Source organism: Sceloporus undulatus, chromosome 1 (assembly GCF_019175285.1).
Source record: "Sceloporus undulatus isolate JIND9_A2432 ecotype Alabama chromosome 1, SceUnd_v1.1, whole genome shotgun sequence".
NCBI lineage: Eukaryota > Metazoa > Chordata > Lepidosauria > Squamata > Phrynosomatidae > Sceloporus > Sceloporus undulatus.
In genome coordinates this window covers 315,167,021-315,190,806 of record NC_056522.1, presented here as the reverse complement: position 1 = coordinate 315,190,806, position 23,786 = coordinate 315,167,021, and the positions used below count along the sequence as shown (strand labels likewise).

Genomic DNA, 23,786 nt, shown 5'->3' with positions numbered 1-23,786 from the left:
CATCCATGGTATCCTCAGTACTCTTCTCCATCACCACATCTCAAATGAGTTGATTTTCCTCTTAGTTGCCTTCACTGTCCAGCTCTCACATCCGTACATGGTGATGGGGAATGGAATGGCTTGGATAATTCTAACTTTAGTATTCAGTTGTATACCTTTACTCTTTTGGATCATGTCCAGTTCTTTCATAGCTGCCCTCCCCATTTCTGAATATTCTGTTTTTTTGACTGCAGTCTCCATTCTGATCAGTGATTTATCCTAGTTAAGGAAACTTTGAGAGCCAGTGTGGCGTAGTGGTTTAAGTGTTGGACTACAGCTCTGGAGACCAGGGTTTGAATCCCCCACTCTGCCATAAAAACCCATTGGTTGACCTTGGGCAAGTCATACTCTCTCAGCCTCAGGGGAAGGCAATGGCATACCTCCTCTGAACAAATCTTGCCAAGAAAACCCAATGGTAGGATCATCTTAGGGTTGCCTTAAGTTGGAAACAGCTTGAAGGCACACAACACACACACTGTTTCAACTTCCTCATTGTCTTTTTTCCTCACTGTCCAGCTCTCACATCCATACATGGTGATGGGGAATATAATGTCTTGGTCAATTCTGACATGTAGTGCCCAGTTGTACAGTTGGTATCCCCTGGGATTTGGTTCCAGGATCTCCATGGATACCAAAATCCATGGATGCTCAAGTCCCATTAAACAAAATAGGGTACTAAAATGGTGTCCCATATACAGAATGGCAAAATCAGGATTTGCTGTTGGAAATATCCCCCGCCCCCCCCCAAAAAAAACTGGATGGTTTAATCCATGGATAAAGAATCCATACAGATGGCCAACTGTAAGTCTTTTCTCTCCCTTCCTGTTTTTTCCTGAACATATGTTGATTTTCCTCCTATCTGCTTTCTTCACTGTCCAGCCCTCACATCTGTATGTGGTGATGGGTAAATACATAGGACAATTCCAACTTTAGCGTTCAGTTTTATATCTTTGCCCTTTATGACATTGTCTAGTTCTGTCATAGCTGCCCATCCTGTTCCTAATCAGATTTCCTGACTACAGTCCCTGCTCTGATCAGTCTTTGATTGAAGGCAAGGGAATTCAGTCTTTCAATTTCTTCATTGTCATCTGTCCATGATGATGGGAAATACAATGCATTGGACAATAGTAACTTTAGTCTTTAGTTGTACATATCTTCTCCCTCCCTCCCTTTCCACCTTTTTCAGCCTCCCAGCCAAGTTGATTTTTCTCCTATCCACTTTCTTCACTGTCCAACTCTCACATCCCTACGTGGTGATGGGAAATACAATACTCTGGATAATCCTAATTTTAGTGTTCAGTTGGATATCTTTGCTCTTCAGGATCTTTTCTAGTTCTTTCATAGCTTCCCTTCCCATTCTAGTCTTCTGATTTCCTGATTGCAATCTTCATTGTGATCAGTGTTTGATCCAAGGCAGGGGAATTCTTTAAATATCTCATTTTCCACATTGTCATCCATACACAGTGATGGGAAATACAATGCACTGGATGATCATAACTTCAATGTTCAATTACATATGTCTTTTCTCCCCCTCCCTTTCTACCTTTTTCTGAGCCCAAGTTGATGTTCCTCCTATCCGCTTTCCTCACTCTCTAGCTCTCACATCCCTGCATGGTGATGGGAAATACAATACATTGGACAAGCCTATCTTTAATATTAAAGGTATAGCTGTGTTAGTCTGTAGGATCAGTATGTGGAGAGTTCTTGTAGCCCCTTTGAGAGTAGCTGAAAGGAAGAAGGAAGCAGAAGGAGCTATCCTAGACTTAGGTCTACTTCCTCAGATGCATAAAATTCCTCAGATGCACAGAATAATGCTTTACAAGGTATTTGTACTGTATGTACAGAGACCTTGTAGCCCTGGTTTTTTGTGGGGTTTTCGGGCTATGTGGCCATGTTCTAGCAGAGTTTCTTCCTGACGTTTCGCAGCATCTGTGGCTGGCATCTTCAGAGAACGCTTTGCCTGGAAAAATTGGGTGTATATATACTGTGTGAGCCTGGGAAGTCAGGAGTGATTTGCATGTGTATTGTTCTGTGCTGATGGCTGGCCTCAGGCTGGGAGGCTAATGCAAACGAGGATTAATGTCTGCTAATTGGTGATCATTATCTGCTGGGAAAGCCCCTGACTCTGAATGGTTTCCCATTTGCATTTGCTGAGTCCTTATTTTGCTATTCCTCAAGACTGGTAGCCAAACCTTGTTTACTTTAAGGGATTCCTCTTTCCTGTTGAAATTGTCCAGGTGTTTGTGGATTTCAATGGCTTCACTGTGCATCCTTACATGGTAGTGGTTGGCATGGTCCAGGATTTCAGGGTTTGTAGCCCATTTGAGAGTCAGTGAAAGATGTTGGTAGCAGGAGTTTTCCTAGACTTCAGTCTACTTCCTTGGATGCATAGAATAAGGTTTTATCAGGGATTTGTATGTAGGGAGACCTTGTAACTAATTCCTCAGATGCATAAAATAAGGTTTTTCAAGGGATTTGTATGCAAAGAGCTCCTGTAGCCCCTTTAAGGCTCACTGAAGGAATGAGGTTGGCAGCAGGAGCTTCTCTAGATTTCAGTCTACTTCCTCAGATGCATAGAATAAGGTTTTACATGGGATTTGTACGTAGAGAGATCTTTAGCCCCTTTGGAAGTAAATGAAAAGAAGAAGTTGGCAGCATGAATTTCCCTAGACTTCAGGCTGTTTCCTTAGATGTTTCAAATTCCTTAGATGCACAGAACAGGGTTTCACAGGGGAATTGCATGCGGAGAGTTCTTGTAGCCCATTTGAGGGTCACTGAAGGAGAGAGATTGGCAGCAGGAGCTCCCGTAGGCTTCAATGTTCTTGCTCAGCTGCTTTTGTGGAGGCTCCATGGCATGAGCCTTTCCTTTCCCTCCTTTTCCCTCTTTCCCTCTTCGTCTCCTGGACCCAAGGCCCTTCTCCTCTTCCTCCTCTTCCACTCCTCTCACTGTCCAACCAGCCCTCGCCCACTTAGTTCACGGCGGGAGGCCCTTAAACTGCAGCGCCGTGTGCCTGCTTTCCCTCCTGCCGTGCCCTCTCCTACCGGCCCCCTCCCTGCCGCCCCTCGGTTCCATGGAGGAAGGCCAGTGAGTGACGAGGCAGGCCGAGGCCTAGCTCCATGGCTGCCCTCCTGCGGCCTCGATGGCGGCAGCGGTGGAAGAGAAGCCTCGCGGCTTGGGGGCCCCGGGGGCACCCTCTTCTTCACCGCCGCCCTCCTGCTCCTGGCGGCCTCCGGGGCCTTGGGCCTGAGCCTCCCCTGAGGTGATGATCCCAAGACGGATGGAGCCCCGCGGAGGCGGTGGCAGTGGCGAGGAGCTGGCCCTCCTGCTGGAGGTGGTGGGGCGAGGCCTGGTGGTGCGGCTGAGGCGGAAGGAGAGGGGCTTCCTCCGCAGGTGGACTACCCACCTTCCCTCCGGGAGGACTGCTTCTTCCAGGGCCAGGCCAACGGCCATCCTTCCTCCCTGGCCGCCCTCAGCACCTATGCAGAAGGCGGGGGCCTCCGGGGCCTGCTCCAAGTCACGGGAGGGGAGGCCTATGAGATCCAGCCCCTCCAGGGCTCCCCCACCTTCCAGCATCTGCTCTTCCAACTAGAGGGCCAGGGCGGCGGGAGAGGGCCTGGCAGCTGTGGGCTGAACTCTGGCCAGGAGGAGGAGGAGGAAGAGGAAGAGGAGGAAGAGGAGGAAGGCAGCCTTGGAAGTAAACCTGTGGCCCAAAGCACAGAGAGCCTAGTGAGTGAGGATGCTCCATGGAGGGAGCCTACCAGGTACGTCAAGGTGGCCGTTGTGATGGAGTACCAGTGCTTCCTCCAGTTCGGTGGGAATGCCACGCTGGCGGCCGGGCGAGTGCTGGAGGCCATCCATATTGCAGACTCCTTCTACAGGCCCCTGGGGATCCACCTGCACCTCGTAGGGCTGGAGATATGGTCGCAGAGGAACCTCATTGCCGTACCGAAGAGCCTGAGCGAACTACTCGACACTTTCAACACATGGAGGAGGACGGTCCTTGCCTGGCGGCTGAGACACGACGTTGGACACTTCTTCGTCTACAAGCGTTTCGGGGCAAAGCTCAGGACGTCGTTCATAGGAGCAGCATGTGATTCCGGCTGGGCGTCCTCCATCGAGGCATTTGTTACGTCCAGTTTGTTCTCTTTCGCCGTCACTTTTGCTCATCATTTGGGCCACAGCCTTGGCATGCGACACGACGAGAAGGGCTGCGTTTGCAACCAGCGTTCTTGCATCATGTCTTCCATACAAAGCTACACAAGTAGCTTCAGCAACTGCAGCTACGAGAGCTATTTTCACCTAATCCACAGCGGAAGTAAACAATGTCTCTTGGTCCCTCCAGAACACGAGAAATTATACAAACGTGAAAACTGTGGGAATAAGGTGGTAGAAAGTGGAGAACAATGCGACTGCGGTTCAAAATTTCATTGCAAATCTGATGCTTGTTGCCAATCGAATTGTATGTTGTGGTCAGGGACCACGTGTGCTTTTGGAAAGTGTTGTACCAACTGCCAGTTTCTTCCAGCTGGAACGGTTTGTAGGGAAAGAATTAACATCTGTGATCTTCCTGAGTACTGCACTGGGATTACAGAATGGTGTCCCGAAGATGTTTATGTACAAGATGGAGCCCCATGCCATGATGGTGCCTATTGCTATCATGGAAAATGTTCTACTCACAATGAACAGTGCAAAATGGTCTTTGGTAAACAAGCAGCAGTTACCCCGCTAAGTTGCTTCAAAGAAATAAATGCTCAAGGTGACCGTTTTGGGAATTGTGGCATTGCTGGTAACATTTATAAGAAATGTGACAAAAGTGGTGTGTTATGTGGGAAGATCCAGTGCATAAACATTAATGAAGTGCCTAATTTTGATGAGGGAAGCACAACTTGTGCTGGGGTACAAATGACCCAAATGATACTGGAGAGGTAAAAGACGGCACCCAGTGTGGCAATGGCATGATATGTATTAATAGGGATTGTATCAAAGTGTCTCTCTTGAACTATGATTGCAATCAGACAAAGTGCCACAACAGAGGAGTATGCAACTCTCATAAAAATTGCCATTGTAATTATGGCTGGGCCCCACCAAATTGTCTAAAAGAAGGCTATGGTGGCAGCATTGATAGTGGACCCCTTCCACCCAACAGTGGCAATGTTGGGATGACTAGAAGAACTGTAATAGCTATTTTTGCTGCTTATATTCTTATTACTGGAGTTGGCATTTTGTAAGAAATGTACTGATGGGATTATTGGAATTACTATAGTTCACTCACTGATGTCTTAGATGACAAACATCAGTAAATTCTCATTTGAGGACAACCCCGGAATTGCCTAATCTGAAATTGCAAATACTGAACTTATAAAATAATGAGCATATAAAAGTTGTACTGTGCTATAGTGTAAATAATGCATTTTTGTTTTTGTAAATAAAAGTGGCTCCTTAATAATTTTTAAAAAGCAATTAGTTTTCTAGATGTATCAGTTTAGGAAATACAAGGGACATGCAGTTGTTACTGCCTGAGGATCCCTTCACACAAGGCTTCTTAGGACAATTACTTCATCACCAACAACACTCTGAGATAGATCAGCTCTGCTGAAATGGGTTCTGTGTCACTGTTATTACTTGAAGGTCAGATGGAGGGAACATAAATCAGCTGTTCGGGATATATTAGTTAAAAAAAATAGAAAACAGTTCAAATTTTGTCCCTTATTTTAATTAGCAGTTGTATATATATATTATTTATAAATGCTGCCCTCTGAATAGAGAGGCCAAAGGTTCTTGTTGAATGTCAAGTATATTCATATTTAAGAAACAAAACCATTTTGGACAAAATATTTTGAGGCTACATATTTCTTGAAATGATTTCCATGACTCCAGGCATGTGATAAAGTTTCATTGGAAATGGGCATTTACAGAGTATGCTCAAAGAACTAAGTTGGATTCCTGGACAGATCTTTTTCACACGTATATCTTAAGCAAATGTGTGATGCATTCCAACACATTACTTACACTTGTGTTAATCCACAAGATTGTTCCTAAATGCCTTTTTGTGGAGGCAACATTTATATTGGGACTAACCTGAATGCTATCCACGACAAACCTAGTTGGAGGATGCATTTGCATAGAGTAATGAACAGTTCTTTTAACCAAAATAATGGAAATACAATCAGTCAGCTTCTCCATTCATCTGAAAGTTCTTATAGAGGCAACATAAAACATCTCAAAAACTGCACACTCACAATCTTCTCTCAGTTTTTGTGAGGTATAATCAACATTAGAAATTGACAGAAGTCTTGGTTGGGAATTGCAGTATCTATTGGAATAAATGACACTGATATTCTATACATAGTTCTGGTGTGTTACATTTACTCATAAATGCTCCCACAAGCACAAAAGCAACACATATTTGTGACTTGCAATGGCAAGTGTTAATTCAGTCAGATTGCTTGTATGATTTTACAAGAGACAACAGTGCAGACTAGTGGTGCTTTATGTTGTATATGCTATAGCAGTTATACTCCTTCAGCATTTCAGCATCTGAGGTCAAAATTGCTTTGTGGATCTCTTTGGTGTCAACAGAATTACTATAGTGAAATTTATTTGAAAAAAAAAACCATTTTAAAAATTAAAACAGGTATGAGCTAAAATTGAATATTAAAATACAAACCTTAAAATTTAAATAGCACAGCATTCCCAGACCTTATCCATTTGCAAAGGCCTGCCTACACAAGAACGTCTTTACCTCATGCCGGAAGGATAGCAGGAATGGAGCCATCCTGGCCTCCATAAGGAGGGAGTTCCAAAGCTTGGGAGCAGCCACTGAGTAGGCCCTCTCTCTTGTTCCCACCAAACACGCCTCAGAGTGTGGTGGGACAGAGAGAAGAGCCTCTATGGATGAACTCAATATGCTTGGGGGCTCGTATACGGTCCTTCAAATAGCCTGGACCCAAGCCGTATAAGGTTTTATGAGGTCAAAACCAGCATTTTGAACAAATTGGCAGCCAATGGAGCTGTTGCAACAAAGGAGTTGTATGCTCCCTGTAGCCAGCTCCAATTAACAGCCTGGCTGCAGCTCTTTGGACCAGTTAAAGTTTCTGAGCACTTTTCAAAGGCAGCCCCATGTAAAGCACATTACAGTAATCCAGATGGGATGTAACCAAGGCATGTACCTCCATGGCCCAGGGACGTAGCCAGGATTTTAGGAAGGGGGGGGGTCCAGACTAAGTGCCACCATTATAATGGGGCTTGAGTGCAGCGGTGCAGCAGCAAACACCATTCATTTTTCTAATGGAAGGGGGGGGGGGTCCGGACCCCCAGAACCCCCCCCTGGCTACATCCCTGCATGGCCAGATCTGACTTCTCCAGGAACGGGTGCAGTTGGCACACGAGTTTTAGCTTTGCAAAAGCACTCCTGGTTACCACCTGGGCTTCCAGCACTGAATCGAGAAGTACCCCCAAACTACAAACCTAAGTTTTAAGGAGGAGTTTAACCCCATCTAAGGTTGAATCCCTGTTACATAGGAATGATTTCAGATTACTTAATAAAATATAAAAAGGAGGGAGAGGGAGGAAGAGTAAACAAAGAATGAAACAGCACCTTTAAAATTAACTTATTTTTTTTAACACAAGCTTTTGTGGATTTAAAGCCACTTGTTGAGATGTAGTATAGAGTGATATTAAAGCCTCAAGTTAAAATATGTATTCATACAGTTGTGAGAGTGGAATAGAATGTACTGTAATAGGATCCAGAAGATGTGAATCATGTCCCTTGCTCTAAGATTACAAAGGGCTGAGTAAGGTAATACATACAGGGCTTTCAGAACTTTACAGTGATCAGTTAGTGAGTACTGCCATGTCTAATGCCCGATTTGTGTCCTTTAATCCTCTTGCTGACTGACCTGTTTGTCCAATGCAGAATGTAAGGGGAGATTGCTGGCATAGGATGGCATATATCACATTGGAGGAAAAGCAAGTAAGTGTGCCTCTGATGTTGTGGGTGATGTTATTGGCTCCTGTAATATTATTCCTAGAATAGATGTGGAAACAGAGTTAGCATATGGATTTGTGGCAGGGTCTTGTCCCTGTGTTACCATCTATGTTAGTATCCTGTTGTGAGTAGCTGTTTAAGATTTGGGGCAGGGACGTAGCCAGGATTTTAGGAAGGGGGGGGGGTCCAGACTAAGTGCCACCATTTAATGGGGCTTGAGTGCGGGCGGCAGCAGCACACACCATTCATTTTTCTAATGGAAGGGGGGGGGGTCCGGACCCCCAGACCCCTTGGCTACGTCCCTGTTTGGGGACTGTCTGTATGCAACTAAAGGTCTGCCTCCCAGCACTTGTGAGAGGGCTCTACTAGTCTTCAGGACTGGTTGTACTTCACTGAGGTGTCCAAGACGTATTTATGAATGTATTTATATATTTATGAATACATTTGTCTCTCCACATTTGTGGCTTTCACTTTAACAGATTTGATTATTCATGGATTTTATTAATATGTTCTCTCTAGGAATATCTAGGTCCTCCAGCTCAACTCTATGGTCAACTTTAACCAAAAGTCTCACTGAAGGATCTAGAGATTCCTAGACAGACAGTAGGCATTTGTTGCTCCTCCAACACAATTCTATGGTCAATGTCTGGCAGATGTTGACCATAGAGTTGTCCTGGATGACCTAGAGATTCCTAGAGAAGTGTACTCCCAGGTAAAAACATAGTGTTTTTGTTATTTGCAATTTCCCCACATTCACGGGGGTCCTGTACTCCTAACCCCACTGAATGTGGAGGTACGAGTGTATATTTATATCAATAAAATATATTCATTCAGGTAGTTTAAGGCCCCATACAGACAGGCCAAAATAAAGCTGCTTTGGTTCACTTTGGAGGTATGCTGTTTAAATGATGCATGCTGTCTGTTTAGGCCCTTAGTTGATTTTATTTACAAAGCTCTGTGTGATTGTTGAGCCATTGTGGCATAGTGGTTTGAGTTTGGGACTAGGATTCTGGTGACCAGGGTTTAAATCCCAGCTCAGCCTTGAAACCTGTTGGGTGACTTTGGGCAAGTTACACTCTCTCAGGCTCAGAGGATGACAGTGGCAAAACCCTTTCTGAAGAAACATGCCAAGAATACCCCATGATACATTTGCCTTAGGGTCACCATAAGTCAGAAAAGACTTGAAGACACACAACAACAAGTGTGACTGTTGCCTCCTAATAAATTTCCATAAAGTTCTTTGCAGAAGTATTTACCCCTTCCTTTGGCTTTTCTGCATTTTGTTGTGTTACAAGCTGGAACTGAAACAGTTTCAACTGGCAATACTACCAGTTGATGTATACAAGATATTCACCAATGTGAAGATGCAAAATATTTTTATTACGGCACAAGAGTTAGACAAAAAAGAGGCACTTGTTAGTTTTGAAAGTATTCTCTCTCACACACACACACACGCACACGCACACGCGCACACACACACACACACACACACACACACACTGCCAAGAAGACAAGCTGCAAGTCTTCTTGGATAAATCCATCATATGTGTACTTCTAGATAGGCAATTTTTGCATTTTTAGACACAACTGTTACACAATTCTGGCCAGAGACCTTTCTTCCCCCTTCTTCATGGGAAGAAACTATGGAACAATCCTAAAACTACAGTATGTGTATATGTCTAGAACTTTTACTTGAAAAAAATTACCCTGAGAGCATAATTTGTCTTGAAAACACTGATCTCCCCTCTACTATCAGTACAAACAGATATTCCTGATGGAATTTTGCAAGTTCTTTGGCATTGTTTTTCTTTGCTTCATCTTCTACATCCCTTGTTACATGCATTTAGGTTTAACACTCAATTTATCCACAGGTCATCTCAAAATCCATTATTTTGGTCCCAAAACTTTTCCTTGAGTTATACTCAAGTATATATGCCACATAACAGATTTTATAATTGTTTGAATGGAAGAAACTGTAGACAGGTATGCCTCTTTTCCCAACCACTCCCCGTGAGCCCACGCATGGCCGCTCTAAACATATGCCCCCCCCTTCCTCTCTCTTACTGGTTTGTCTTCAATTTCTTAACACTTTGGTTTTACCCTTTGATTTGCCAAACCTCCAGAGTTTTTCCCTTCCTGTCTTTCTCTTGCCATTCTGAAAGCATTCTGTTCCATCCTTGACTCACCAAGCTCCGCCCCTATTCCACAGATACTAACAGTTGCTGTAGACAGAATCTACCTGCTCCTCTCCATTTTGTCAGCCCTGTACCCATGTCACTTTATAGCCTGCCAGCTCCTGAATGGGGCACCCAATTCCCACTCCTAAATGAGAAGCCAGGATGGGCGCACTTTGGATGCTTCTTTGGCCCTTCTGTGAAAATAACTAGCATTTTTTCCTGGCTCTTGGTACTGCTTCTGAGTAATGTCTTGAATGAGACTTTTGGTCAGACACTACCTCTGGGCTTTAGGTATGTCTCTTATGAGGTAACCATCCCAAAGAAACTGAGATCTAGATATGGACAAGCAGAATCCTGGGATACCACCTACTATTTGCATATTAAAGGGAAAGGCCACGTGGTTCATCTCAGACAGAAGAGTAGCTTTGTCTTTGAACACTTCCCCATCTTCACCTACAGTGATGGGGCACTTCAAGTGGACCATCCTTTCATCAGGGATGACTGTTTCTACCATGGTTTTATACAAGGCAAGCCCTCTTCATTGGCCATCCTCAGGACTTGCTCAGGGGGACTCCAGGGTCTGTTTCAATTCGAAAATGAAACCTATGAAATTGAGCCTGTTCAGGCATCTGCAGTCTTTCAACATGTGGTGTATCAATTAGAAGAAAAGGAGAGTGGTGCCCACATAAAGTGTGGGGTAACAGAAGAAAAGGAAAGTTGTCAAGAAGCCATTATTCAGAATGCAGAGAAACAAGTGTCCAAAGATTCTTCTGGAGGAAACTGGTGGACACACGTAAGATATGCAAAGATTGCAGTTGTGGTGGAAAATGGACTATATGTCAGGTTTCACAAAAATGAAACTCTTGTTGCTGAGCGAGTTCTTGATGTTATTCATATTGCTAACTCTCTCTATAAGCCACTTGGTATTCGTGTGGTCCTTGCAGGACTAGAGATATGGTCAGAAAAGAACTTCATAACAATTGCTGATGATTTGGAACTCACACTTGAAAATTTCAATGACTGGAGAAAAAATAACCTTGCACCACGTCTAGGGCATGATGCAGGCCACATATTTATTTATAAAGTATCTGAAGAAACACTAGGATTAGCATTTGTTGGAGAAATTTGTAATCCTGAAACTTCATCTGCTATTGAATTAGATAATGAACCTAATGTGTTTGCTTTTGCCTCAATTTTTGTTCATGAGCTGGGCCACAACCTTGGTATGGTCCATGATAAAACGTATTGTACTTGTAATCAAACAATGTGTATTATGGCTAAACATCACACCCATTCTTACACGTTTAGTAACTGCAGTTACATTGCTTATTACAGGCTCATGACTTTGGGTAATACGGAATGTTTGAGAATACCACCGGACCATGAATTTAAAATAAAATCCTGTGGCAACAATGTGGTAGAGAATGGAGAACAATGTGACTGTGGTTCAGAATTTCATTGTAGATCAGACAGATGCTGCCAGTCTAACTGTATGTTGAAACCAGGAGCCAGTTGTGCTGTTGGCCAATGCTGCAGCAGTTGTCAGTATCTTCCAGCTGGGACAATTTGTAGAGAAAGCACTAATGCCTGTGAGCTTCCTGAGTATTGTACTGGAAAAGCAGCATGGTGTCCTGAAAATGTTTATGTACAAGATGGTGCCCCATGCAGTGATGATGCATATTGTTATCATGGGAATTGCACTACTCACACCAAACAGTGCAAAATGATGTTTGGCAAGAAAGCAATAGTGGCTTCAGAGGTTTGCTTCAAAAAAGTGAATAGTCAAGGGGATCGTTTTGGAAATTGTGGTATTAATAATGGCACAGAATATAAAAGATGTAAAAGTGAGAATATCTTATGTGGTCGGATCCAGTGTGAAAATATTGATAGTTTACCACTTTTAGAGGAACACAGCACTGTAGTTCAAACACACATTGGCAACAGGAAGTGCTGGGGCACAGACTACCACAGTGGGCTGGAGATACTTGATATTGGAGCAGTGATAGATGGCGCTCCTTGTGGCACAGATATGATGTGTATTGGTGGCCAATGCATGAGTGTGTCCTTCTTGAACTATGACTGCAATGTCACCAAGTGTCATAATCGGGGAGTATGTAACAACTACAAACACTGCCATTGTGATTATGGCTGGGCCCCTCCTGACTGTCTAAATAAAGGGTATGGTGGCAGCATTGATAGTGGGCCCCCTCCAATGAAGAAGAAAAGTAAACCTGGTTCCAGAGCAGGAGTTATCGTAGAAGCTATATTTTCTGCTTGTTTTGGTACTGTGCTATGCATGAGTTGTTTAACTGTACTGAGACACTACTGTACAAGAGTAAGTCCAGTTTGCCACCCAACAGAACTGGCATAAGAAAGAAACCAGTCTTCAACAGAAGATGACAATACATAAAGTGCCAAAACTTTACATTAGAAATACTGGACATCAAATATGTTATTATTATTGTTGTTGTATTGTACAAATATACATTTAGAATGTGCAAACCTTTCATTTTTTCAAAAAGAGAACTGTTTTATGTTCATTTATTTCTCTCATGTGAATTTTTGAAAAAGCTGTTGAACTTAATAACTACTTCTTCTCTTGCAAGGAATCTCTAGGGATGTTTCTTTCAAAATCCAAGGATTTTACTGAATTGGGATTAAAGCAGGAAAGTAGTGCCTTTTGTATTAACTATCAGATAATGTCACCTTTGTCCAGTTGCTGCTGTGTCTCTTAAGTGTGGTTAGGGCATCTCTAGCCATTAACTGGGGAACTTCTGTGAATGCCTCCCAATTGCGCTTGAATTCTAAGGAAAAAAGTGTGATAAGGGACAATTGCTCCCGATATCAGAGCCGCTATAGGGCCATCAATAAGAGGAACCTTTAAGAAATCCATCTCATTTTTAGTAAATGTATATAATTTTTGGCAAATTTACACATGCTTTTAATATTTAGTGAGGTTTTCCATTCAGTTTCTATTATATCTCTGAACATAGATGGCATTGCAATTTCCTCAGTTTGTGGTATCTTTTTGCCTAGGACTGATGCCACTTTGCCCTCTTTATCTTTTTTCATTTGTGTGTTGTTATTTATGGTTGTTGTTAAATCTAACATTTTTAAAAATCACTTTAACAAGTTTCGAAATAAATCTCATTGGAATAACATGTCAGCAATGACTTCTGTATCTTCTACCATATCTGAATCATCATCCCATTATTTGTATTGTTGTTCTCTGTCATCTATTGTTCTTCATTATCAGATTCATCTATATAGTTTCTTTTTTTGTGTGAACTTCCTTGGTATATCTCTGTGTCTTAGCTGTTTCTCATTTTTTGTTCCATGTGTGTGCATTGGATCATCCTGTTTTACTTTCTGAATATTAATTTGCAATACTGGAATTGGGCAGTCCCTCCTCACTCTTCTCCCCCTCCCCTGCTATTCCCAAACAGACTATTTACTTTTTCCCTTTCTTTTCTCCCCCCTCCCCAGACTGCATTGCCATAATTGCTGGATTCAGTAAAAAAGAAAGAAAGAAAGAAAGAAAGAAAGAAGCAACAAAAACAAACAAACTGAAAGGCATGCTGGCTAAGGCAATGATAAGGCAATGGAAAAAGAGGTTGGGTTAAGGAGCATACTGAGAAAGTGAACCCATGCCAGGAAACAGCTCCAGTCACATTGATGGCAGCCGTATTATAAGGAGAGCTCCCATACCAATATGTATCCAGTTCTTCTCTCTAACATGATTGCAGTGAGATTGGGGCTTGTATGATAAAGTCCCAAGTGTAACAGAGAAATATTACAGTTCACTCTCTGTATCCACAGATTCTGCATCCACAGATTCAGATTCTGCATCCTAATGGGATGCAGCCAGGATGCAGGATGCAGGATGCAGGCAGGAATTATTGCACATAATTTGCCACTGATTCTGCTGGTGTAGGGTTGCCATAATTTGCCACCACCAAACCGGGACAAAATGTAGGAAAATGTAGGACAAAATTGCCTGAAAATGTAGGACATTCAAGAAAAATGGAGGACACAACCAACTACAAGCCAAAAACATTAATTATTTATAAAAAGGCACACATCAGTAGAATTCAAAGATATTGAGATCTTACCTGTACATCTGAGGAAGTGGACTTTAGTCAGGAAAGTTCATGCTGCCAACTAGTTGCTGCAGCCTGCAGTGGCCTTGCTGCTGCCAGAGGAGGCCTTGCCATGGTGGCCTCCTTTTTTGGGGCCTAGCCGGCTGGCTAGACTCCCACAGCTCTCCTGCTGCTGGAAAAGCCTTTTGCCATGGCAGTGGCCTTCTGCGGGGGCCTAGCCAGCTGGCCAGACCCGCGCAGCTCTCGAGCCGCTGGAGAAGGGCTTTGCCGCCACAGCCGCCTTCTCCAGGGGCCTAGCCAGCCAGCCAAGCCCCACGTGGCTTTCAAGCCACTGGAGAAGGCCTTTGCCATGGCAGCAGCCTTCTCTGGGGGCCTAGCCAGCCGGCCAGGCCCCTCAGCTTGTCACTGGCAGCGCAGAGCCGAAGGAAAAGGAGGCCTCACCATGGCAAGGCTTCCTTCTCCATCGGCTCCATCTTGGGGTAGTGCAGAGCTGAAGGAGAAGGAGGACCACGAGGTTTCCTTCTCCTCCAATTGCACACTGTCCAGGAAGATGCTGAGGGAGAAGGAAGCCTTGCTGCAGCAAAAGGGGGCCTTGGGTTTTGTGGCAGCGGCCAAAACCCAGGAAACCTGGAAAGCCAGGACGGGACCTTCCCAAGGGTCTAAAACCCTGGAAAATCCACCCAAAAGCAGGAAATGGCAAGCCTACGCTGGTGGAGTACAGCCCATCTGCATTCCGCTTCCCAGGCTTGCTTATCTGGCCACTTTTCAAAGTCGGAAAGCTCTTGGTTTTGAAAAGCAGCCTCCGAAGTGCACTTAGGACCAGGGATGTTGCTGGGTTGTATATGCAATAATTCCCACCTGCATGCTGCATCCTGGCAGCATCCTGTTAGGGTGCAGTTGTGTTTTTTGTCCATGTGATAATCTCCTTTCTATGAGAAAAAATTAGAGCACAAGCTTTTGTACAATTGGTCTACTTCCTCAGATGCATGTAGTGGAGTGGTGCCCAGGAAGGATCTTTAAAGACTGTATGAATATCCATAGAAATGGAAAATTTGTGGGCATGGTGGTGAGGTTACAAGTTCAGTTTTAACATTTGTCACTGAGGGACAAGGGCAGCAATAAAGATGTTGGCAAATGGATGTGAATTGTGAAGAGTTTGGGCATTTTGTGTGTGCAGGCTTGAAACCAGAAAGGAGATATATTGACTGGCTACGAGTATCCAATGTTACAATATGTTTAGTGTGCCAGGAAACTAGTGGCCTGAAGCAGATGGGCCAAAAGTCCTAATATTTAGAAGCAAGAGAGCTTGCTTCTAAGTGTAGTGGTTTGAGTGTCAGATTATGACTCTGGAGATCAGGAATCAAATCCCTGCTCAGCAATGGAAAGCCACTGAGTGACATGCTCAGCCTCAGAGGAAGGCAAAGGCAAACCCTTTTTGAACAATTCTTGCCAAAAAACCTCTGTGATATGTTTGCCTCAGATTTTATCACTGAGTAAAATGCATAAGATTGCAGAAAAATCTAGGAAGACTTTTTTTGTTACCCTATGTTTTACTCAAAGGAAAGCACATCGAAAAGGCATCTTAACAGAAAATTCCCCAAATGATCTCTTTGCATGTCTAGTGCACTCAGAAATAAAGAGCAGAGCAGAACAGAAATCCTGCATATGCCTGACTTCTTAGAAATAGAAATGTTTGGATTATACATAAATTAACACAAGAAACAAATTCTCTGAGAATTTCAGGTCTTGTTCATTGTATGTAGTAGCTGTAGTAGTGGTAGTGGTGATTATCATGATTCACAAAGCCTTCTTTTATAGGCACATTCCCTGCCATCTTCTGTGGTCTGAAAGATGGCAGAGTTGCATATGGGTTGCGATTTTTCCTGCTCTAACCGATCTCCGTATCTATGAAGCATCCACTATGATCACAGATCCCCCGTAGTAGGATGGAGTAGCTGTCTTTCCGGTTGTTGAACTGGCCTCCCTTCTGCATTGTTGGCACGATCAAACAGTGACCCCACTATGCCCACTACTTGCAGGAATCCCATCTCAGCAAACTTGTCCAAGATCTGAGGGTGACAGGAGGGGCAGTGACAAGTGATGTACACATGTGTTCGGGTGCACCCATTCTGGTCCATGGGGAACACAGAGGACTACAGGGGGAGGCTGACAATGGATGCAGTCATCAGACATGCTGTGGGCACACTACATGGGATTAGAGTCCAGAGGGCATTGGAGATGTGTGAATTGGTGCCCTCAGCATTGGGGGTGTGTGAGGTAGTGCCCTCTGGTGGTCTCCATGAGTCAGAAACAACTTGAAGGCACAAAACAATAAGAAGAATAACAAAGCCCCAGGCTGGTGTAAAGTTTTAAACTTGGAGACCAGATTTTGAATCCCCTCTCAGATCACTGGGTGACATTGGCTATTTACACTCTCTCAGCCTCAGAGGAAGACAAGGCAAACCCACTCGGAATAAATCCCGCCAAGAAAAAAACCATGATAGGGTCACTATAACTCAGAAATTATTTGAAAGGCACATAAAAATAATGCATAGGATTGCCATAAATCAAAGTCGACTTGGAGGCAATAAACAACAACAAAATTCAGCTTTTACGACCCAGCCTCAATCTCATGCCTCTTGGGGCAAAAGGCTCATGGTCTCAACCACTAGGGAGTGCGTTGAAGGAAAGAGGGTGGGTGAAAAAGCCCCTCAACCCGCTTTCCCCACTCTCTCAGCCTCTCCTCTCTTCTTCCTACCCCGTGGAGCTGCCAATTGGCTCCCCTAATATTGCCACAACTGAGGTTGTTATTAGTTAACAGATATCTCCTCCTGCCGCTGTTTCCTCCTGCCTCATCTGCCCAACATAGCATAGCTGAGCACCAGGTGAAAGAGGAGCCCAGCCTCCCTCCTCCTCCTCTCCCTGGGTGGTTGCTAAGGAGGCCAGAGGGCTGTGGCTGCCTGATGCTGGTGCCACCATTACCGCAGCCACCATATGGGACTCTGGAGGACTGGGGGAGGGGGTGGTGCCTTTGGAGGAGGAGGAGGGCCAGGCAGATGGAGGGTAAGTGGGAAGAAAACCACCATCCTCCCCAACCTCAAGGGTCACTTTGGCAGGTCGCAAGTGGCCTGTGGGTCATATGGAGTTCAGGCCTGGTTTTGATGAACAATGGAAGAAAGGTGGCTGGGCTAAAATAGTTCAAAACTTACTAACCCTTAAAACCCTTTCAATAGATTTAAAAAAAATGCCTGATGTTAAAAACAAGCTGAGGGACTGGATCTTCAAGGTGAATAATGATCTGGATTTAGTTTCAATCCAATATTCCATTTTTCCCATTGGTATCTGTGGAGAGCTGACATAGATGGGCCAGCGTAGTGACAGCCAATCAGGAGTTAGCTGGTGACAGACAATAGGATGTTTAAATAGGGCTGAGAGAGAGGGCCAGATAGGGTTTGAGTTAAGTCCAGATACAGGATCTGTCATGTCCAGAGAGGGACAGTTGTAGTGATGGTTCCAGTGTGAGACAGGGAGGTTAGGGGTAGAGTCCCAAAGTGAGGGGCTCCCTACCGGTGCACATCCAGAAATCTGAGAGAGAGAATTGCTGGAGTGAGATATCCTGTAGAATTTAGTTAGCCTGGTTGTTTTGGAAAGGAAACATAATACAAAGATTGTGTGAGGTTTTTTTTTATTAAAAATAACTAATTTGTTCTAGAGAGTGTGTAAAGTAAACCACAACAGTAACAAGTGTATAGAACCGAGCAATACGTAAAACATTGTCAAACCATTGTTTAAATAAAGTTTTATTGTTTTTAAGGAAGACCTGTCTGGAACTTGAATATTTACCATGCTACTAACAATTCAAACATATTTTGGGGTTAAAGTAACAGTCACAAAGAGGTGGCAGGATCACAAATCAAATAGAATAGTGATTACAAACAAAACATCTTGACATAACTTGGTGACAGCGGTGGGATAAAAGACCCAGGGTGCTGTCAGCCAAAAAGGACAGTGTTTAAAAATAAAGGGTCGTCACAGTATCATCTACTGAGATCAAATCACGTAAGAATGCAACATTTACAAACACTTACCTTTGCCCCTCTGAGAACAGCATTTACATAATTAGATGTCCAAATTAGGCCAATGTCTGTCTTGGTTGGGAGATATTGAACCGTTTCAAGAAATTAAAAGTTCTGCATGTGTGGTGTGGGAGAACTAGAGGATATTTCACACTATTTTTCCTATTGCCAGGTTTAGCAAAACCACAGGAAAAGATTCTTGGGACAGACTTTGGTTTCCTTACATAGTGAAAGCTCTTACGTGAAATTATGCTGGTTACTTTCAGACTGTGATCCATATGTTATACACAAAACAACTGGAGATAATAGTCAAATTATTATAGAGAGAACAAGGCAAATAATGCAAGGACTCAACAGTGGGAGGGGAAAAAACTTTACATAGGCAGCTGGCAGGGTGGCCCATGGTCTTAGATGTCTCTACACTAATGCAGAGAGTATGGGAAATAAACAAGATGAACTTGAACTTCTAGCACAGCAAAGTAAATATGATATAATAGTAATCACTGAAACCTGGTAAGATGAGTCTCATGATTGGAATATAGCAATAGAGGGGTATAACCTTTTAAAGAAAAATAGGCCAAACATGAATGGAGGGTGAATAGCATTTATACATCATGGATAATTTTTTAACTTCTCAGTTGCCTAGAGTACCTTTCTGGGAGAAATGCAGAATATGAATGCATTTTAACTTGTTGTACGGCGCTTTGATTGCCTGGCAAAAAGTGGGATAGAAATAATTTATTATTATTATTATTATTATTATTATTATTATTATTATTATTTATTAAAGATAAAATAAATAAATACATAAATATAAGTGAAAGAGGTCTAGGAGTCCTTGTTGACTACTGTTGAACATGAGTCAACAATGAGATGCTGCAGCTAAAATAGCCAGTGTGAATCTAGGCTGCATCAAAATATTTGAAAGAATGTCATATTGAGTATGGAACATTTCCCCCCCTGCAGCTCTAAAGAACAGGACACAGAGCAATGGATGCAAACTACAGGAAAAGAGATTCCACAGCAACAATAGGAAGAATGTCCTGATGGTAAGAGCTATTCTACAGTGGAATACTCTGCTTTGGACAGTGGTGGAGTCCAAAGTGCACCCATCCTGGCTTCTCATTGATATGGTCAGTTGACTAATCAATAAACTTGTTGTTGTTGTTGTTGCATGCACTGGATATTTTTCATACTGCTATTTCATTCAATTAAAAAAGAAGAGAAAACCACTATACCCCTACTGACCTCAATAGTGCAAACAAAAACAGGAATGAAAAATATAAGTATCAAAATTATATTGCTGAATGAACAATGCAGGAGGCTCTATGTAGAGAAACAAGCTGAGCTGGTGTATTATTTGAAACCAACAAGAACATGTATTAAAAGGCAATTTATAAACAATTAGACATGTCAAGCAAAAGCTACAATATGAAGTCCTTGTATTTCTGAGCAGATATTGATGGTATTTTTATTTTATATTCAGATCCCCTCTCCATTGAGCCCTTTGATAAATGGATTAGTAACATCAATCCTCACATTAAATTTAGCAGCCACACACACAATATGTGTATTCTATTTTTGGACATTTCTGTATGTAATAACAATAATACCATTCAGGTACGTAATTGCAAAAAACCCACAGATTAAAACTCCCCCTTACATTTCCTTAGTTGTGTTTATCACACTATGCTCTTAAAGAGCTACTATTCCAGTGTGACTCCTCTAGCTGCCCGCACCCTAGATTAAGCCCTGCTGGGATGGCAGTTTTGGGGGGTGTTTTAATTCTCGGCGGAGTTAGCTCTCACTGCCAATCCCAGCATGCAACGAGGCTGCTCGAGAGTCACACTGGAATAGTACCTCTTTAAGAGCATAGTGTGATAAACATCAACTGTCATCCTTGAAAATTAATTTGCCCTATTCACAGATTTTAAGGGCTAAGAGGAAATGATTACAATCATGAAACACATAACATGGCTAAACTTTTTGTTATAGGAGTTGTCCTTCCACATGTGGTTCATCATGCTTTACAGAGGGCTTATAGTTAAATGGAAGGACCTCTTAAACTAAATGTAAATCTTCCAAAAACATGTTGTGTGGTCCTTAACATTTTCTTCATTGGCTCATCAATAAGAGGATAGTAGAAAAACATTGGCATTTAATTCAACATATCGGGAGGCATGAAAATCTGCCTATTACTGCCTATAGCGGACTTGGAGACTATAAATCCCAGGGTCCAACATCCTATCCTACTCATTGTCCTTGTATCAACACATTGTCCATTGTTGGTGTGGATATCAAGCAAGTAAGAATTGGAAGCTGATGGAAAGGGGGAATTTATATCAGCTCAGAATACCAAGGACACCCCAGGACAGCTTCATACTGTATCTTTTGCTGGACATGTCCTACTAATTGTTTATAAATTGCCTTTTTATATATGTTCTTGTTGGTTTCAATACTACACCAACTCAGCTTATTTCATTTATGAGCATTTTCTGTTCAGTTATCTTTAGCTGGACTAGAGGTCTGTCAGAAAGAAACCTGATACACATATGAACAAATGGGGTCAACACTTAAGACTTTTGCTGATTGGAGAAAAATCTCACTTCTTAAATGTCTACAGAATGAAATTGCTCATTATTTGTATATAAGTGTTTTGGAACAACACTTGGAATGGCATATTTGGGAACAATCTGAAGTAACAATGGGCAGATGGTGTAATTCCTATATGCCCAACAATATTAGATTTTCTGTCACCTTTGCACACATACTGGGACATAATCGTGGTATGAAACATGATGAAAAGTATTGTCAATGGGATCAAAGTGCCTGCGTTATGTCTGAATATCATGCCCAAACTGATAGGTTTAAGCAATTGTAATTATGGAGACTATTTTTTTAAAAAGGAACACAAACTGTTAATTTCCCAGATCCTGGAAAAATTGTATGAACAGTTACTGTGGAAACAAAGTTGAGGAGAAATGGACAGAAACTTGCCTCCACGCCAGATGTCCCTTCACAGATTATTATTAACTCCCTCACAGGCATTGACAGAGTGCAGTATCAAGCCTAAGGTATGTGTGTACATTCCATAGTTGTAAAGATGGAATCACTTGAAATCAACTAAGAAAAAGTAATTATAACACTGGGCCAATTACATATACATGCTGATACCAAGCTAAAACAGGACAGTTAGACTGTTAGGCAGTCATATGAGTCTGAGGTGTCAGAGAAACACATTTTGGCTGCCACAAGAGTTCTATTGAAGACAATCTTTTTCCTGAGGAAAATATGGTTTATGTGTTATATACAGAACTATAATGAAATTACAGGTGTCTCCTCTATCTATCTGCAAGATCAGTATCTGTAATTTTACTTATCTGCAGAGACTTTGGGTCCCTCATAGTGCCTCACACTGCTCCCCATCCAAAAAAAGATGGCTTTGATACTATTCTCACAGTCCCCTAGCATACTCTAATCATGCTGTAGGATCTAGGAATGCTAAAGCATTCCTAGATCTCCAGCATGGTTCCATAGTAGCTTGGGGCAGAAGTCATTATTTCAGGAGGGTTTACTACTACCTGAAAATTACCATACTTGTTAAGTCCAGGAACATGTTCTTGTGGATATGGGGGAACCTCCTGTAAGGAATAATAAAATCTGAGATAAACTGCATCCTTGAATATGAAGGGAACTTGCTCATGTAGTCCAAAGCCAAGTGCATTATCTTGAGAAATCATGGAAACAGAGGGATCCTAGCAGACTGGAGAAAGGCAAATGCCCCATCTTTTAAAAGGGATGGAAAAAGAGGATCAGAGCAACAACAACCAGTCATTTGATGTCGATACCAGGGGGGAAAAATAGAGCATTATGAAGTAATTTTGCCACTTAGAAAGAAATGCTGTCATTACTTAGAGCCAACATGGGTTAGGAAAAAAAGTCATGCCAAACTACCTTATCTCTTTTTTTTATAGAGTTCAAAATTTAGTAGATCAGAGTAGTTTTGTTACTATAGTACATCTGGATCACCTTGCAGCTTTTGATAAGTTCCCCAATGATCTCCTTTTAGGCAAGCTGATTAACAGTGGGCTAGACAGTACAGTGGTACCCCGGTTACAATTTAAGTCGTTCCGCCGCCGCGTTCGTACCCAAAATCTTCGTACGAAAAAGCCATAGGCGCTAATAGCGAAGCCGCGATTCGTGCGAAAAAGCGCCGAAAGCCCAAAATTTTTCTAACCCGAAATAACCTTCGTAACCCGGAAGGTTTTTCAATGGATTTTTTCATAACCGAAATTTCGTAAGGCGGCGCATTCGTATCCCGGGTACCACTGTATTACAGTTATAGGTAGTGCTATTTAGTTACAAGTTGCACATGGAAATGCTCACCATGGAGAGAAGTGACAGTGGGCTGCCAGGGCTGTGCCAGGCCTGGTGTTGTTTAGAACTTTATAAGTGATGTAAATGATGGAATGGAAGATGTTTATCTATTTGCGATTACACCAAATTAAGGAAAGGGTAGTAATAGCCCAGAAGATGAGAACAGAATTCAAAATGACTTTCAACAGGGAAAATGTAGTACACAATTAGCAGAAAAAATGAAATGCAAAAATATAGGAGGGTGACCTGGCCTGAGAGCAGTACATGTGAAATGGACCTAGGGCTCTCAGTAAACCACAGGTAAACATAAGTGAACACTGTGATGCTACAGCTAAGAAACCAAAACAATTTAGGCTGCATCAGTGGAAGTATAGTGTTTCAATGAAGGAAAGTAATGGTATCACTCTATTTTGCTTTGACAGGTGTAACCTAGAATAATGTATCCAGGTCTGGCCACCACAATTCAAAAGGATGTTGACAAGCTCTTATGTGTCCAGAGGAGGGCGGCTAAAATCGGAAAAGGTACGGAAACCATGCCTAGAGAAGAGGCTTAGGGAGCTGGGCATGTTTTGCTAGGAGAAGAGAAGGTGAAGAGATGTCATGACAGCAACATTTAAATATTTGAAAGGCTGTCACACTGAAGATGGAAAACAAGTTTGCTTCTGCAGCTCCAGAGAATGGGACCTAGAGCAATGGATGCAAACTACAGGAAAAAAGATTCCACCTCAACAATAGGAAGAACTCCCAGCAGTAAGAGCTGTTAACAGTGGAATACTCTGCCTCAGAGAGTGATGGAGTCTCCTCCTTTGAGGGTTTTAAACAGGTAATGGATGGCTATCTGTCAGGGTTGCTTTGAATGTGGGTCAGGTGGTTGGACTTTGATGGCGCTTGTAGTCTCTTCAAACTCTTATGATTCTATGATTCTAAGCTCCATCCCTATTCTAAAAGAATTTCCGTGACTGTTGCATATACAGAATCTTCCCTCCTTCGGCTATCCAGTGCTGCCTCATTCTCATTCAGTTTCTAACT

The 23,786-nt window shown here is 42.7% G+C and overlaps 3 protein-coding genes across 3 annotated transcripts in view; all 3 read left to right on the top strand.

Moving 5' to 3' along the window:
- Positions 1-2,315: 2,315 nt before the first annotated feature.
- On the top strand, positions 2,316-5,268 carry LOC121926713 (disintegrin and metalloproteinase domain-containing protein 20-like). The gene is given in 4 exon segments (XM_042459920.1): positions 2,316-2,348; positions 3,300-3,423; positions 3,426-4,913; positions 4,916-5,268. Coding segments are annotated over 4 exon segments (1,998 nt in total).
- A 4,596-nt stretch (positions 5,269-9,864) lies between these two features.
- On the top strand, positions 9,865-13,705 carry LOC121926708 (disintegrin and metalloproteinase domain-containing protein 21-like). Its single transcript, XM_042459910.1, has 3 exons — positions 9,865-9,874; positions 11,626-12,314; positions 13,691-13,705. The coding sequence occupies exons 1-3, from the start codon at positions 9,865-9,867 to the stop codon at positions 13,703-13,705; spliced, it is 714 nt and encodes a 237-aa protein (XP_042315844.1).
- A 789-nt stretch (positions 13,706-14,494) lies between these two features.
- LOC121926704 (disintegrin and metalloproteinase domain-containing protein 20-like) overlaps positions 14,495-23,786 on the top strand; it is a 35,470-nt gene continuing 26,178 nt past the window's right edge. The window contains 1 exon segment of the mRNA XM_042459898.1: positions 14,495-15,019. Within this exon segment, the coding sequence (XP_042315832.1) occupies positions 14,495-15,019 (525 nt within the window).